This window comes from Lagopus leucura, unplaced genomic scaffold, assembly GCF_019238085.1.
Source record: "Lagopus leucura isolate 7727_CA_CO unplaced genomic scaffold, USGS_WTPT01 Super-Scaffold_100017, whole genome shotgun sequence".
Classification (NCBI taxonomy): Eukaryota; Metazoa; Chordata; class Aves; order Galliformes; family Phasianidae; genus Lagopus; species Lagopus leucura.
Window position 1 is genome coordinate 1,384,227 of NW_024962271.1, and position 18,148 is coordinate 1,402,374.

The following is an 18,148-nucleotide window of genomic DNA, read 5'->3' on the forward strand; positions in this document are numbered from 1 at the left end:
CTTTTTTCATACAGCTTTACAATACAGCTTTGTATTACTTAAATGGGGCAACACAGCAGCCTTTCCTCCATTAATGTCTTGGAAAACTGTGTGCATGTTTAATGCAACAAGTTCTTTGTTCAGTTTAAGAATTATTCAGACTACCTTATCCAATATGGGTATAATTCACTTCCTTGTTTCAGTTCTGTTTCACAAATCTGGATTTGTGACCAAAATTTGAGGTACATGTATGCGCTATTTATGCTGCAATAACACCAATCTCATGGTGCATTTGTTTGGCTCATTACTGCTACCTTGGGTAGGATGGTACTTTAAAGTCAGGTAAATACATCTCTACAGAAATTTCCTAGATTTGGGATTTCAGTACCATTGGCTACAGTGCAAGTTATGTTGAATACACATTCTTGTTTACCTTCAACCAATCTGACATGTTCTATTCAGTAACTTAATCTTACTGATTTAGTAAATTTTAGAAAATATATAAATATTATACTAGCTGCAGAGTACATCTGATTTCCAGCACTTGCAAAATTTAAGTCAACATCTCTAATGATCAAAACCATTTTTGTAACTAACCAGGATTTGGGCAGGTATGATAATTTAATATAAATGAGCGTTAGTCACAGAACAGCAAAAACACAATGAACAAAGACCTAAAATCTATGTATATGGTCAAATATCACTTCAGTTGTCATTGTGTGTACCGTACTTTAAGACCACACAACAATCACTGATACCTACAAGAAAATGAACTTGAAGCCTAGAATGAAAATGAACGCATTCTGACAACTCAATTAGATCTCAGCCTGATACTCACAGGTCAAGACCTCAGTTCAAGATAATGCATTCATTGTTCAGAACAGCCCACGTAAATCTGTTTCACAGAAAATGTCAATATTACCTTTTACACAATTCTTCAGACACTCAAATAGATCTTCACAATAAACGAAGATGCAGAATTCCTCATTAACGTATAACAAGGAAGCCTCAGGGAGTTCCCACAGAGGCACGATCTAAGGAAACTCAAGCTAAGATCAGCATTACCTATGTTTGAGGTTATAGCAATGTAGTCATGGCTTCTATACATGTTGTTCACAAGGAAATTGAACACAAAGAATAGCAACCAGAAAAAGTGCTGATCTGCCAGGGTCTGCAGTCATTTGATTTAAACCCATCTAGAGTTTAACATACTGCCATTTTGTTCAAGAATCTGAGATTTGAAAAACTTAAACCTGGGAAAATAAACACTCTATATCCATGAACACATGAAAAGCACCTTTAAGCTTGTCATCTGTGGCAAGTGTTAAATATACTTTTTTTCTCGGTAAATGATTTTTAAAGCTTTTCCATTATTTCCTTATCTGCTAACATGTGCGTTAAAGGAACAGGTCAAGTGAAGTACAGGCTACAGCGCGGAGAGCCTTCAGATGAAACACCTATTTTTGAACTTGCAAGAACCTATCATCCTGCACATCAAAATCTGATTAGCTGAAAATGGATTTTCCAGTGATTAAAGAGGAAGAAATAAAATGCATTCCTGTCTTCCTCTTTCCATTAGCTCATTTCATATCCTTCATAGCCTTTGTATTTGACATGCACCTGTATTTGAAGAACATTTTTTTTCCTGTAAAATATGTTTTAAAAATATTACTTCCACATTACTGAACCTGGAATACTGATGTGACACTGACATGATCACTCCATTGCCACTTTTCATGAGGTAGCTAGAATTAAGACAATACAACTAAATACAACATCCTCATTGTCTAAAACGAGGCTACAAAATCTCCAGCCACGTAAAAGGAAAAAGGCCTAATTTCAGACATATTGATTAGCCCCACCTCTTGGTAAAATCATTACCTTTGAAACTCTAATCTGGTTTATTTAAATGATTAAATATGTAAGAAGCCTTCTAATTTCATCCATCACTTTTTTTCTTCTAACCAACTGCTTTGCTGCTTAAAAAAAAAGGAGGCAAGGAAAGAATTCTTAAATATTTCACAGTCACAGATACCTACATTTCAGATAAGCTTGCACCTTAGTTAAGTTCAAAGACAGGGAATAAAACCAAAGTATTTGTTTGTGTCCATTTCGAGTGAGCAGATGTGAACAAGTGTTGTAAGTCTATGAACAAATCTGGAAACATGATTTTTGAGCTAACTGCCTGGAGCAATTTTTGAAGCAATTTTCTATGGAAGAGAAGCCTGGATGACTCACAAAATCTAAAAACAATGTGGATATAATAACATTTCAAATCCTTTCTTGTTTCCATTCTTCTGCCATGCCTACATGTGTTGATTTGCATTTTTTTTTCTGAAGTACTCAAATTATATCTTTTAAAGACTAGCAAGATAGAGGGAAGTTTGTGCTAACCTTAAATAGCACCTTATTATGTGAACATCTGGATACACAGAAATGACTGTTCTTCATAAAAGCCAGTTTTTCAGAAATAGCATGGATGCTTTTCACCTGTTTACTTTTTCATCACATTCATTGATAAATCAGTGCTCATCAGATGTGTGGGATATCTACTGATTGCTCCATATTCTACATTCCTTAAATGACTTATTTTTGTAGGCCTTTTAAAGTGCATGTTCTCTTTCGATTACTTGTTTTACTTTTTTGAAACCTTCAAAATAAGAAAGTTATGCGTGAAGATTGATAATTATTTCTAATTCCACACAAGGGAAAACTCTCAATTTACATCAAAATCAATCTCTAAGTTACACCTCTAAAAGTAGGAAAGGAACAATTTTTAACTCCAAAAATTATATTTTCTGATAGGAACTTTGCCCATAGAGGGCTTATTTTTGATGCTGTTTATGTTGCTGTTGTAAAGCATACTAACAAGTGCTGTTGGGTTCTTTTTTTTTTATTCTACATCAAATTATAAGCATTCATTTAGGGTATTTATTTCATAGTTTACTCTTCAATAGGAAGTTTTCCTGCATATTTTTCTTCATCTAGATTCCCTTCTTTACTCATATACATACATGCAAAAAAAAAAAAAAATCATTTAAAATTCTAACTCAAACTATTTATTGTGAAATCTTCTCATGCTAGTAGATGAGTAGTCACCTACTTATGTCTAAGAGAGCTTGTACTACCTAGTTTATGCCCTTAAACACGTCATTCTGAATCACCGTATCTTCATCAGTGAAAAGAAATAGGCATTTTTGATGGACTGTCCAACACACCTGAAAACAAAAGTGCTCCTTCCTCATAACCTGTACTAGAGTACTAGATCTTCCTTAAATGCCTACGTTAGGTACAAGTGAATCCTACCACAAATCCTTGAACTACTACTTGCTGCTCTTTTTTCCTTCTGTTAAGGACTTTTTGCTAGACTTATTACACACGTGATTATTCATTTCTTAGCCTTCTATTCAAAACATGAATAGTTTTTTTAAATCTATAAGTCTCAAATCAGCCATCATATCTTTGAGTGATTACTGCTATGCGAATATATAAATAGGAAATACATTTATAAGGAAAAAGCTATAACATGCTTTCCTGGTTTTCTTCAATATTTATAACTCAATACAAAAAAACATATTTAAAATGATATAAAACATTCTAGTATGTTTTCCACAGCACTGTATGATTTGTTTTAAAGATACTGTCTATTTTCTGAGATAGACTTGCAGAAAAACAGGGAAACAATATAGGAAAGGGCTTAGAAAGTTACCTTTCTTACAACTACTTATTGAAACTTAGAATATCCTGTTTGATCCATTATACTTATCAGTAATAGTCTCAATTATACTATGTAATTTATTTTCTCTGGATAGGATTGGAAAAGACAGTGTTTGGTCCAGCTGAAGCACAGCATCTTCTATCCATTTCCTCAAAATGTCATATAAATTCTTAATTTATATTCTAAAATCTGTGTCATTTTTCTGTCTTCCTTCTTTGCGAAATGGAAATCACACACTTCTTTCCATAATTTCGGAAAAGAAAAACATTTTGCTTTTTATATTAGAAACTAGTATCTCCCCATTAATTTAAATCTCATCTGTTCAAGTAGGAGTAAATTACTAAGTCACTAAGATCAAATCACAAATCATTTTGCCTTCCAGAAATAACACTATATGGCAGATCACGTGAACAATTTCTCCTTACCTCATGTGTATTCTGATAAACTATGATGTGTGAACTACGGGGAAAAATAAACTGATACACCGATGCCAGTAGAAAGTATCTTACAGAAGTTCTAATAAAAACTTTTGAACCCAGGTATTCTTCATCTCATACCTTGAAGGAGTTAGGATCTATTTGAAGGCTTAAAAAACCAAACAAGCACCAAATGTACGCCATTTTACACAGCTTAAAGTCTTTATTTTGTTTTTAGATTACATCCTCTCTAAAGGTGTAAGACTCCATTTTTGTAGCTGCTTTAGTAAAAGCTTGATCTAATTTTATCTACACCTTTCAACGTGAGGTAATTGTCCTTTCATTGTGATACACAACAGCCACAGCAAATCATATGAAATTGCACTGCATTTTCCAATTGAAGGCAAACCAGTTACAAAATCAACTCTTAAAGAACCCTCAACGCAAAAAAAAAAAAAAAAAAAAAAAAGCACAATACAGCAGTCTGTATATATGCACTTATATAGATTTGCATATATACACATTTTTATGTACACAGAAAGATTACAATTGTTAAAGGAGCTGCTAGCCAAGAAATATGTCTTTTATCAAATCCTTTTCTCTGCTTCCAGTGAAGCCAAAGAGAACTTAATTTGAAAGATTTTCTACTCCCTGAAAGCAGTTCTCATGTAAGACTCACCCAGTCCTTAATGAATTAGGCAAGATGAAAAAGTCACTTCAGGCTTGAGGCTATTGCCAGTGGAATTTTTTACTATGTAAGAAACAAATCTTTCTTCTTACTCTCTGGGAAAGAAGAGCCATATTGGTGGTGATGATACAGCACTGAGAGCTTTTTTTTTTTTCCAAGGAAGAACGTACCTTAAACTGTGTCATTCTGTTCCTGGGAGGAAATCAATGCCCTTTACAGAGACCTGCACAGTGAATCCAGAGGGGCTGTGCAATCAGATACAATACAACTGCTATTCTGTAAGGTAAAAGATTTTTGCAAGCCTTATCCGATATTCTATTGCAGGATGAAAGGGAGTATAACTTTTGAGGACTTTCTGTTTTTGAAAACTACTGCATCAAAATTTTCACATGTAAGCTCCATATTGGATTTCTAAATAAGCCTTCAGGCACTACACATGCTGGAAAGAAAGAACAATTTCACATCAGTAAACTACATACATAAAGTGGCAGTAAGTCATGATCCCGGGGGAAGATTCCCCAAACAGCCAAGCTAAGGGAATGCCTCACTAGTTCCTTGCACTGATGATTTGCTTACTGTCCCTCTGAGAAGACACACAAGTTTCATCTCTTTTCTCACGTGACACGTTTGGAAGACATTAGATATTTCTGTGAGCTGATTCACTCAGGAACTCAAGAGGAGCTAGTTTACTGACTGAGCAAGAATCTAACCCAGCAGGAGAAGCAGCAGCGTGGGTTAGGTTCTTGTTCAGTTGGTAAGCTAGACAGAAGTATGGAGATATCTATGGGGCATAAAAGATGAGGGGCAGGAAAGCATACTTCTGGGAAAGCTTCAGACACACAGAGGGGAAGTTAGGCAGGAAAGCACATTATTCCTTAATGTAAGGGACCCACTGCAAGCACAGCCATAACCAAGCTTACAACAATTTCTAAAATCTTCTAATTGGACAGGCTTAAAAAAATAATCTACTTCAAATTGCTGAAATCTTCTACCTGAATCACACACCGCTTGCTTCTCTGAACCTCTTACAACTGTCTCTTTGGCCAGATTGCTAAAAGAAATGCTTTCACCTATTGTTAACTGAAACTGCTACCTCTAAACGTGGAGAGGTACAGAGCCTGGTGATTATTTTTCCTTTGAGGCAAGAAGATGATACCTTAATGCTCTAATTCAGCTATGGCAAGAAATCAGAAGTCTAGCAAAAAGCCATGCTACCTCTAATTCCCCTGTTCAGCTACACAGCTGCCTTCGATCTGCTGCAAGGTGTGCCACAAGAATCAAAGGCAACAACTTCCCAGTCACTCAAGAAGTCCACACCAGATCTGTATCAGCTTCAGCACAGATTCTACTGTCTTCCTCTTGTGTCCTCAAACATCTAATGATGTTAATGGAACTCTCTGGACTTCCAGGGATTAGAATGCACAACATCTGACAAATTCCCTTGAGAAATGTCTCCTGCTGCACATTTAACAACTGTCACTCACAGCTCATTTAAAAGGCAGAAATTATGTGTGGAAACTGTCATATCCCTTCAGTTTGACCTTTCTTTAAGTTTTATAGTTTATCAAGGATACATTAACAAAGAAACACAGAAACAATTCAAATATTTCTAGGACAGCAAATTAATGGAAAGATAAAATGGGCAACAGAATTTGTTACATCTCATGGTTGAAATGGAATAACACAAAACTATCTCAGATCGAGTTTTCCTTCTCAAGTCTTTTTTCCTTGTCCGAGAGTTTCATGCATGGAGCCAAAATAAATGTTGATATAACAAATGCTTCAGCTCTGTAATTTTTCTAATAATCCCAAGGTGCTCCTATTATTATGCAGACCTACCTACTCTCTGGAGTGCAACTTCCATGAAACCATCAGCTGGATAGCCCCTTAGAAATGCATTCCTATACCCTGCTCCTGCTTCACCATCTGCTGAATAAGCTGATACCAGCTGAATCAGGTGTTAAAAAAGCATTTATGTCAATTCAGAAATAATGATATTAGTGATATTAGAAATAGTGATATTAGGGCAAACATCTAGAATTCTGTCCCTACAGACTGACTCATATTGAAAGCCAACATGTATGATGGTCATGGCGTAAATGTCATTGTCCTCTGTGAAATTTAGATTGTTATTACAGAGAATCTCAAAGAAGAGCATCTGAAAGCTGAAAATGAATGTATATAGGAAGAAATTTAATTAGGCTCTTTTAGTTCATTAAAGGACTGTGGAATGAGTGTAAATGAACTTAGAAGGATATTAAGATATGTCCCTCCCATAAGAATATGACTCCATAACTTTTATTCAGGATTTTTAAAAGAGAAATTAGGATTAAACATAAATTGAACGGAAACAGCCTAATTTTACTGTCTAGTTACTGCTAATACCAAATATTCATTTCTCCCAACAAGAAACTATAGCTAAACATCAGACATAACACAGCTATTTGCAAAGGTGTTGAGGAGCAACAAAAATCTTTAGATCCATTTTTAATTGTTGAACTTTCTTTAGAAACACCAGCACATCTGCCAGTTATTTAAAATATCTGCAAATGATTAATTTAGTAAAATATTAAGGAGACATTGAACAACTCCTGTATATCTACTAAGAGAATCCCATCCCTCTCTGAAAACTGCAATCAAAAATAATTTCCAATTAAAATACTTTCTGACAAGAAGAAACTTAATTTAAATTTTAGTTGTAGGACGAAAGGAGAACAAGCAATGTCATGTTTCATTTTCTTCAGCTTGTCACTTCAATTCTCTTTTGAGAAGGACTTATTTTCAGATGATATAATTACAATCCTGAAATGGCAGTTTTAAATATACATGACAGATGTTTATTAAATTGAAATACATTCGGAACAAAATTTACTTTCCCCCTCTTCGCTGCAGAAACAAAGGCCAGATTCTATGGCCGCTTTCCATTGTTGCTTCTTAAAAGTGAAAAATATTCATGACTATCAGTAGAATTTTCCCCCATTTTAGAGATTCTAATTCTTCTCCCCAGCCACCATTGGAATACAATCCAACTTCATCTGCAGTGTGCAGGTCACCTGGTCTGTATAAGCATATTTCTAAATGGCATGCAATGCAACATCCCAGTAGAAATGCTCTAGAGAGAAATTAAGGGGATAAGCATTTTCCATACTATGCTAAGAACATCATCATGTCCAGGGTGGGCTGTAGTTTACTATTATAAAAACTATGAAGTGCATGTTGTTAGGAAACATAACTTAAGTTCATCATTTATCATATGATTTAAAAGAAAATTCAACATTCATAAAATACTGTTCCACAGTACCATCAACATACATGGCAGAATTCATATTTTAGACAGAGGCATCTATTTAAAAATGGAGGTGTACTGTGGCACTAATTTAAGTGTTTACAAATCACTTTTGTGTGAGCAATATCCTCTCTTAGGAGTGATTTATATTTGGTCCTGAAGTCATCAGCTAATACTTCTTCTGCAGGGAGAAGGATGCTTTATGGATTCCCACTCAAGGAAATTTAGTTCGCCATGAAAAAATAAATAAAATTCCATTTTATGAGACAGAAACACATTGAAGATGTCAAGAGCAAAATGTAAAAAGTAATCAGCAAAATTAAATTATATGCATAGAAGACAGCATTTTGATCACTGACAGAATTCAGTGATCCTCAAGCATGTGAAAAAAATCATATGGAGAGCTTTCATACCCATATCAAAAAAAGTACACAATGCATGTAAAGTCTAGCTTTTCTGTGGTAACTTGACCCTTTCTTAATTCCATAGCAGTCAACCATAAGATTGGGTTCATTTATGCTTTAGGTTTTGAGCTTCTGAAATGTTTCTATACTCATTATAAGAGATAGTAGTGCTTGTGGTTTGGTATTATTGTTGTTTGTTGGTTTTTGTTTTTATTTTTGAATACCTTACGTGTTTCAATACTACAAACTGAGGACTATGGGATGCTGATACAACTATGTAGAGAAACGCTTTCTAATATTTCACAGAAACAGAAAGAACACAGTGAGAATGGTGAACTACTGTTTGAGTAGCATTTGGAGAAATCAGAGGTAATGACCCACTGATACCACAAGAATTATTTCACAGTAACACCACTGGGAAACCTGAATTTGCTAATGGAACACTAAAAATAAACATGTTTATGTGATAGTCCACTTTTAAGTTAAAAAAAAAAAAAAAAAGGAATGAAGGAAAACAATCTAGACACAAACCACAGTTAATAACTAGATTTTTTTTTTTTTTGGTACTGAATTTTAATTTGAGTATTTTCTTATTTTTTTTTCTTGGGAACATGACCATTGTGTAATCTTAATTTCTGGCATTGGGTAATTCCTTTCTGTGCAAAGATATCTACACAGCTTACATACAACTACATTTTAGTGAATTTACAATATAAGGTTTGGGTGCTCAAGACAGCACAAAGTATGCAGGCATTTATTTGACACTGCTCTTGACTACAGATGAAGCTTTTAATCACTCATCTGCTAAGCTTTACTGTATTTTGAGAAAAGAGTGTACTGATTCGTTTTTTATTTTAAAGCATAAAAACCTTCTCTTCTGAACTGTCCCCATGGTATCTCTCATGGAGCACAAAGTAGTCTAAGCTGCTGCTCTGTATAGCTAAGCAATTACCCCCACGTTGACTACGAAGTAACTCCATTTTCTTTTTAGTATGAACTCTACTTGAGCCATGGAGGTTGCAAATTCACTAGTTTCAGATCTTCCTCTCTTAAGAACCAAGCAGTCCAAAAGTACTGATACTTGGTGAAAAATCTGAATTTAGGACAGAAAACTTTCTTTAAATGGATTAACTGAAGTATAGCAAAACCAGCATAGAAACTAAAAATATTTGCAGAGGAGAGTATTGGGATTAACTGATAGACACTTCTAACTTTGTAGTCATATTCGTTAGCCTTAAGAAGAAGATGGAAGACATGGGAAGCATGCATCTTTCAGATCTTCCTTATCCTTTGGCCTTTCCAGTTCTCTTTGTTCTGAACTGACACTGATCCTGACATCTACAAAATACATGGAATGATTTTAATAACTGCTGTTGTAGTTGAACTTCAGACACTATTGGGCCCTTTGTACTTACAGAATATGTACCATTATTTAACAATCCTTAGCAGTAATTCACATCTCTGCCAAGTCTCTTAATTCTCATCACTTCTCCTCTCTTAGTCATTTGACACACTGCAAATTTTAATATCCAAACATCTAATCTATGGAGCTGATTTTTTTAATTATTATTTTTAAATGAAACTTCAGCCAAAAACAAAAACATTCATCAGCTATCAACCTCTATTCGAAGTCCATGGGCAGTTAGTATAATTCGGTGTCACTTTTAGTAAGTGCCTTGAAGATGTTTTTTGGATCTTTCTGCAACACATCTGTAGAGTACTCATGATATTTCACACGTACAAAAATCAGTAAAAACCAAAAATCCTAAACTGTGCATTTGAAAAATCCCATTCATACCTCTTTAAATCCTGGGCAAAACCAATAAACTTGCAGTAAAATGGCTGCCTGTGAGGTCTTTATTATTGACATGGTTTTTGGTGTTTGTTTTTTTTTTTTCAGCAAAATCTGCAGACTCTGTTGTCAGAGTATGCACTGAATTACAGTAAAATCAGATAATAACAATATAATGAAAGATTTATAGCAATTCTGCAAATGACAATTTTTAATGAAGATTTTTTTCTGAAGTTCTGGCAGTAGGAAACTTTATTATTCTCAACCTGAGTGATATTACTTATGACATATAATTTTTACTTTCATACATCCCTTTTGCACAACCTCTTTCGAAGTAGAATAACAGATTAAATTTTACCATCAAAATTAAAGCAGGAAGCAAACAGAATTACTCTGACACCAAAGAAATTTCCATCCTACTTCATGCATTTAAGGCCAAATGCTGGAAAGTTCATCATAAGTTTAACTTTAAATGAGTTTATATCTCACCCGCAAGCACTTTCCACCTCTGCCTGCTCATTCACAAACTAGAATTATTATGAAAGCATTATTCTCCCCATTTTTCTAATTTTCTAATATTTAAGATAGAGTAAAATATGGAATAATCTCTGAAAAACTGTCCAAAGATCCACTGCTTCCCAAATTTACAGGCATCTGAAAATACAGTATATAGTATAAGAAATGCATTAATCAAGAGCAAAGGATGAATACTTTGTTTATCTTGTATTCTAAATGGAAAAGAAATGAGATATTGCCATGTCTGTCACTAAAATATCAAACCTCTGTAGAAACTGAATTCCAGCTATGGAATTTACTATATTGTAAAACAAGGTAAAAGTGTGCAAGTGGGAATTCTATCAGAGAAGAGAAAAAGATACAATTATTCCAACTCAGAGCTGATATGCTCCAAGGTATACATTTTCCAACAAATCACAATAAAAATGAATATTTTAGAGGTTAATACGAAGATCAAATGTAGAATGCATTTGCCGAAAAGATTAATATCTTTTCATTAAAAATGAGTGCACTGTTGGTTCAGCATTTGCATTTAGATCGAGTAAGTAATAAGTATATTGACTGCTTAACACACATCTCCAAAATGGAAAATATGGATGAAGGGAGCAGTGTCCACCGGCAGAAGTGGACAAGGTTTTTCTGTTATCTGCTGCTCTCCCTTCAGAGAACTTAGACTCTATCAACAAGAACACTGTAATTCACGTCTCACAGCAGAACTGGGGGAATACTGTATGAGAGCAATTATGCAAGCATTCATTCCTTCATGCATAGCATGTTGGTGAATACGTATCGGTGGACTGATGTTGACTTGAAAAATTGCTTGCCAATATACATTAACTTATCAATGTATGGATAGGAATGGGAATTTATTAGCTGCTACACACTTTTTGTTGCAATTGTTTAAAGCTTAGAGACATTCAGTTAATTGGAAGTCTCAGTCAAATAATACATGACTGCAAGTAATCTGCTTAAGCATCAGCAGGAAGGACTGGAGTCCCTCCAGGTTTCTTGCTGTTTATGGCATAAGGTCATCACAGCTCTATGTTTTCAAGCAATAAAGAAAGGGAAAGGTACATATGATTAAAAAACCAATATCTCAATGCACCAAGATCGGTTCAGAAATAAAATATATAGGAGAAGCTTACTGAAATGGTGGCATGGCTTCACACAGACATGCTGATTGCTAGTCTCATGAAGAATTTGTGTTTTTATTTAACTGAATACAGCACAATGTTTCTAAGGATCAGAGAATACTTGGTTTTCTTGAGTTGTTTAACAACATGTCAGAATATAGTCCAGCATGTTGCAGATATTTTGAAATATTAAAAAAAAAACAAAAAAAAAACAACAAAGCCAGAATTAAGTGCAGCAGTTCCTATCAAAAGCAAAATCATATTATTTCTCAGACGGAAGAGTAAATATTTCCCTTAACTGTGGTGGCAGCTTTCTTGTAGTATTAGAGTCATGCAAAATGTATATAAATCATACAGATATTTTCCTACTGAGCAGGCACCTGTAACACTGGCAAAACAACATTGTGGGTGAGCAGAAAAACTGATTACTGTTCCATAGAGGAAATTTAAGAGCTGATGCTAAAAGAATACAAGTGTTTTCTCCTCCTGTGTATAATCTTTACTTCTTCCTAACTGCAGAGAAGCGTCAGTGAAATGGACTAACCCACCCCTAAAGTACAAAACTCAGGACATTTCCTCAAGATTCCTTTCATTCTTATTTATCTTTACTGTGTTGTGTCCTATTTAGGGTCATTTAGACCACACACTTTCATAAAGGGCATCCTTCTCTTCAATCTATGGATCAAATGTATTCTCCAACGGATATTTGGAGGTATAATTTGCTCTCTAGCACTCTTTATCTCTGACACATTCAAGGATGCTTAAATCCCACAAGAAAAAATGCACATGTTAATCTTCAAAAATGTGCCCTTACACATCTTCTGAAAATTAAAATGGATGGTTTTGATAACCTATCAGAAGTGCAAAACCCTGAAAAATCATTTTGAATTGTTTTTTGAAAAAACAATTTTGAATCTGAAAAATATATACATGAAAGTAAGCTAGAAAATTCAGACCATACAAATTGTGCATGGCACTGAGGCTTTCTTAGGAGACATGAAGCACTCTCAGCTTCCCTGAGCAGTTGCCATTAGGAATCAAAAGCACCCCGCAGCTTGGTGGATATAAGGTGGATGTCTATATACACATATACTCAGTTCAGCAACTCACAGAACAACAAATTTTGAAGGCTTGTAGGAACTTAATAAAATTGTCTTCACTTTAAACCAGTCCTGTGCAGCTAGAAGAACAAACAGATGCGGCCTGAGGCTCATCAGAATCCAGTTCATTTTTTTTCCCCTTTCTATTGTTTTAAAAAGCATCTACTTAGAATTCATTTTTAATCCTAAAATATTACCAGAAAAAGAAATGTTTCATTTGATTTTGTCTCCTTATTTTCATTATTAGCATAGATGTTTACTTATGCATGCTGTGATCCTCCCACATATATTTAATCAGAGATAAAAACTAAGCTCTCTGGATGCCCAAACTTTGTTTTACTTCAGGGCAAAAGCCTTTGTATTCTTTGCACTGAAATGAAAATTTCTGAAGCTATTTCATGGCAACTGCTCTGAAAGTGCTGTAGTGTTAAAAAAAAAAATAATATGAACTCTACAGCATGTTCAAAACTTGCTAGATGCCTGGCATCTCCAAATCTCAGTATCTCCTATTGGGAAACAAACTCCATTTCCTGCTTTCTTGGATACACAAACATGAAAGAAACTATATTTTAAAAAATCATATTATTACAAAACCTACAAAAAAGCCAAAACAGTTTAAATGCTGTCGATTTGTCTTATACAGCGTTGAAAGTTGCCAAAAGCATAAAAACCTATGGTTAAAATTACAAGAAGAGATGGAAAAAATGAGTAACTGCAATCAGTATCTCAACATACTATTAAAAGTTCATACCAACCACTGGTGCATATACACATAATTAGTGCACAACAGCATTCTCTCTTCTCTATGTTTATCCTTGAGAAACTTCTACTGTAATTCATCTCAGTTGAAGGCTAATATGACTGTAAACAGTATACTTAGTAGGAATAACTGAAGATAATCCCCTTTTGACTGGTACTAGCTTTTATGATTCAAACAAAATAAATACAGCTAACAAAAGATGGAAAAATCACAAGCAACTGACCCAAACTGGAGTTTAAGTAAAATCTAGAAGTTGCTGTTTGAACTGCTAATATAATATAATTCATTAGAGTAACAGAACTTCCCTCCCCCACCCTAGTTTCTGGAGGAGTGGAATTCTCTAGCAGAAATCTCCCTGTATAAAATCCATGTGCACCTTCAGGAGCTACTCCGAGTTACCTGACTGCACAGCTGACCACAATCACAATCATCAAAAAGGACCAGCTGTGCTGTCCACATTCATTCATTTTTCCAAGGAGTTAATGGAAAACTTCAATGAACAACTTGCTGCTTTCCATCCACATATACTGTAACACATTATTTGCTGACATGCTGACAAAAGAAGATTAGGAGCTGAAGAGAATAGGCAAAAACTGTTCATCCCCACGGTTCACTAATTCTGTTTCATGGGAGCTTTGCTGATCTATCATTTAATTCCTCTATCTACAATTTTTGCCCCGTTCTTATACCTACTGACAAGGTTTTCAGAGAAGTGACCATTTCTTTTTCCCATCTTTCTACGATGCACTTCACAGAAGGTTCTGATATACAGCCTTCACGTACTGCAAAGGTTCAGCAGAGGAAATATAACAAGGCAGTAATATCAGCTGATATTCTACAGAGGAGTGGCAAATCAGCTTTCTAGCACCCTGCAAATCATTTTTTTTTTCCAATGGTGGTGACATGCACATACTTCATCTCTAAGCAGAAGCTAGACAGAGATATTCTCTTTCAGATGCAACTCCCGTCTCCGTATCCAAGGCAGACAGTGCTTTCACACTAATTCAATTTCATGAGCTACATACATGTGAAACACCTAAATCATTTATATATATATTTATATTGGTACCCGGAAGTGTTCAGAACGGGATCATTAGACCACTTGTCCCCAGAACTATTTTTTATGATTGAAAATGTTGAACATTTTTGTACACAGATGGTTACAATAAAGGATGCATGACAACCAGTCCATACACATGAAATACATAAGCAGGAAGTGGGAGAAGAAGCCAAACCCAGAAAGATGACAGGACAAAACACAACATCTTGAGAGAAACAGAAAACTCCTTATGAAGGCTTTCACTTGACAAGACAGTATTGGAATGGGCTTCAACAGCAGATAATACTTGTTTTTACTGTTAAAATGTTACACAGCCCTATGTTTTGGCTCAAAAAAAAAACCATTCAGCATTTGTAGCAACAATTTAAATTACTTTCCGCTTTCAACAAGATTGCAGTTTGCCATGCCACCTTCAAAGTAAAAGTACTGAATTGACTATTATTAAAAATCATAAAGAATTCAGATCTTGATTTCTGGATCTACTACTCAGTTGTAATACCAGTCCAACTGAGGCCAGGTTTCTTGTATGGAGACAGCATCATTATTTCATGAATCACCTTTGGAAGATACCAGAAAAAGCAGGTACATTCATTCCCTTCCATTGATTTTCTAATTTTGAGTAAATTGGTTTAATCTGGAGAATGGTTATCTATTAGGAATAAAAATACCTAAAGTGACTTTAGAAAACAGAATGAAGCTTTTGAACAGAAAAAAAAAAATGAAGAAGGGAAACTTGAGGCAAAGAGGTGATGATTACATACTAAATTTTGGCGTGGGTCTGTGGCCACCCACACAAATATGAAAGAAATTAAATCCCTCTGAACTTAGAAGAGAGATCTACAGGCCTTGAGCTCAGTTTCACTGCAACTTGTGTCTATAATATACGTCTATTTTACCCAAGAACGGTCTAATTCTGGAAAAACTTGCACAAAAATTACTCACCTAAAACATATGAGCATCACTTTCATATAGTTAAAATAAGAAATAGCATGCTGAATACAGAGAGCATTCAATAGTCCTGTACCTAACCAACTTAAAAGACAAGTGCTGTAAATCAGCACATACACTCAAAATGCAGCAAGGTTGGTGAGCAGAGAGTTCAGGTCTTTGAATTTCCTTGGTGGAGACTGCAAGACTCCTGGTCACCTTCAGGACCTTAAGAGCCCACAGGCCTATATAATTAAGAGAACTGCTGATTTACAGAGTAACTATTCAGGTCATAATTGCATTGTTGTTCTCATACATTCTGATAACTACTAGTTCATTCTCTTAACCTGAAATGATTACACCTATATTTTTTTTGCCATCGGTTCACACTCTTGTAACGTTAATGACGCGTAATCAACATGGACTTTGGCACTACACCATCTTAAAACTACATGCAGATTGTCTGCCCCTTTATTATTCCTTTCTTGTACATCCATGGTATACTAAGTATGGAGTACTACATTAATTATTCCACTAAGTCCTCTCAATACAAACAAACTTATAGAAAAGTCTTTAAAGCAACAAACTGTAACAACCTCATAGCAAGCCATACATACAATTAAGCCTTTTATTTCTTCTGTTGTCAAATAATTGCTGTCTCCAGTTTGACCTTCTTTTATTTTTCAGATCTTTGTTTTCATCAGCCAACACTAAATGTCCAGCACTGAAGAACCATTAGATTTATAAATAGTGATCACAGCGCGTAACTTCTTTCACCAAAATAAGAAATAAAAAGAACACTGTGAAAGACTCCTCACAGTTGAGCATCCAAACCTCCACCCTTCCTCACAGCACTCTTAATTTTTTGTCAGTTCACAAAAGGCTATGAGCACAAACAATAAGATGTCATCTTGTGATAGGAAACTTACCTCACGATCCAGCAGTACAGGTGACACCACTGTGACAATATCTCCCTTTTCTGGGTCAATGTAGAACATATTTGGGGAGGGTTTGGTAGGTGTCTGTTTGAGGATGTTGTACCGCAGAAGAGCGTTGTCTGTGCTAGGATCATCAGCATCAAATGCTGTCATCCGCATCACAGTTGTTCCTAAGGGAAAGGTGGACAGACAACAGAATGCAGTTAGGAAGCACATTTATTATGCTACTTTCAAACACAAAAACCAGACGAGTACATAACAACTATCTCATCAGGGCCAGGAAGTAGTTTCATGTGATACTTTGTAATTCCATTCATCCTATTTTTACTTGCTGCTGAGCTAACAACAAAAAGTAATCTTCCTGGTTTGCAGCAAACAAATGACTCACTTAAATACCCCGTATTTGAGTACTTTGTTGCTGCCCACATAAGGAACATCACTAAAGGATCCTCCATGCTTTAAATTCTTCTGGTAAAAAGTCTACAGGATCTCCTGGTGAAGGTGCAATGCTGAAATAACAGAAAGGTTTCTATTTGCAGTTTGTGCAGTTTTGCACTGTCTCAAAATTGGTTGGACATTTTTAAGGCTTCTGCCAATATGACAAATTTTATCATGACTAAAGCTCAGAGTATTCTAACTTGAACATAACTCCTGGGCTTTCTGATCACTCTGAACACTGTCTTGCTCGGCCATCTTTAGAGCGCTGAAGTTGTTTTTATTAGGAAAATCCTATAGCGTGCAGTTCTGCCATAGAGAGCAACAGGGTTAATGCCACTGATTGCACAGAATCTTAAATGATTTAAAGAGGAAAAAAAACCCCACCATTCTCCTACAACATGGTTAATACAGAGACAACTGAGAAGCTGCCAATATTGTTGTTAACTAATGGAGTACATACTCCCACATCGCAAGATCAAATCTTATCCTCTCTCTTGCACAGGCACATCAGAGGTGTCAGAGTTTTATTCAAGCTTCTTTTATTTGCTTTGTGTTGTGGGGAGCAAAGAAAGGAAGTAATTAGACAGCAGGGCTGAACCCTGCAATATTCACCCCTAGACAATTATAATTTTTTAATCAGTCAATCTATAGGTATAAACACAACAGGTTTTATGTTCATTTTTATATCTAACTAGAAGGAACATATAATCACACCAAAACTGAAGTGTTTCTTTCAGGCAGTATTGGCCTGAACAAAGGATAAAATCCTAATGAACAAAAAAGTCACAATGAAATCAGCGAACTAGTTTCAGCAGTGAATGAAGAAAAGCAACAAATTAATGCAAAAGACACTAGTAAACCATATACAGATAGGAAAGGTAAGGAAGCATTCACTCTTTTGCCTAAAAATCTCAACCAAAAAATTTAATCAAATTCCACCAACTATTCAATTTCCATTTAAGTAGCTTAGCACTGAAAACGTATCATTTAACA

The 18,148-nt window shown here is 35.2% G+C and overlaps 1 protein-coding gene across 2 annotated transcripts in view; it reads right to left on the bottom strand.

Annotated features, from left to right (window-relative positions):
* The window catches only part of CDH13 (cadherin 13), a 433,519-nt gene that overhangs the window by 119,736 nt on the left and 295,635 nt on the right, over window positions 1-18,148 (bottom strand). For both annotated transcript variants that reach the window (XM_042876979.1, XM_042876978.1), the window contains exon 7: window positions 16,709-16,887. In XM_042876979.1, coding sequence (XP_042732913.1) covers window positions 16,709-16,887 — 179 coding nt within the window. The remainder of the gene's footprint in view (window positions 1-16,708; window positions 16,888-18,148) is intronic.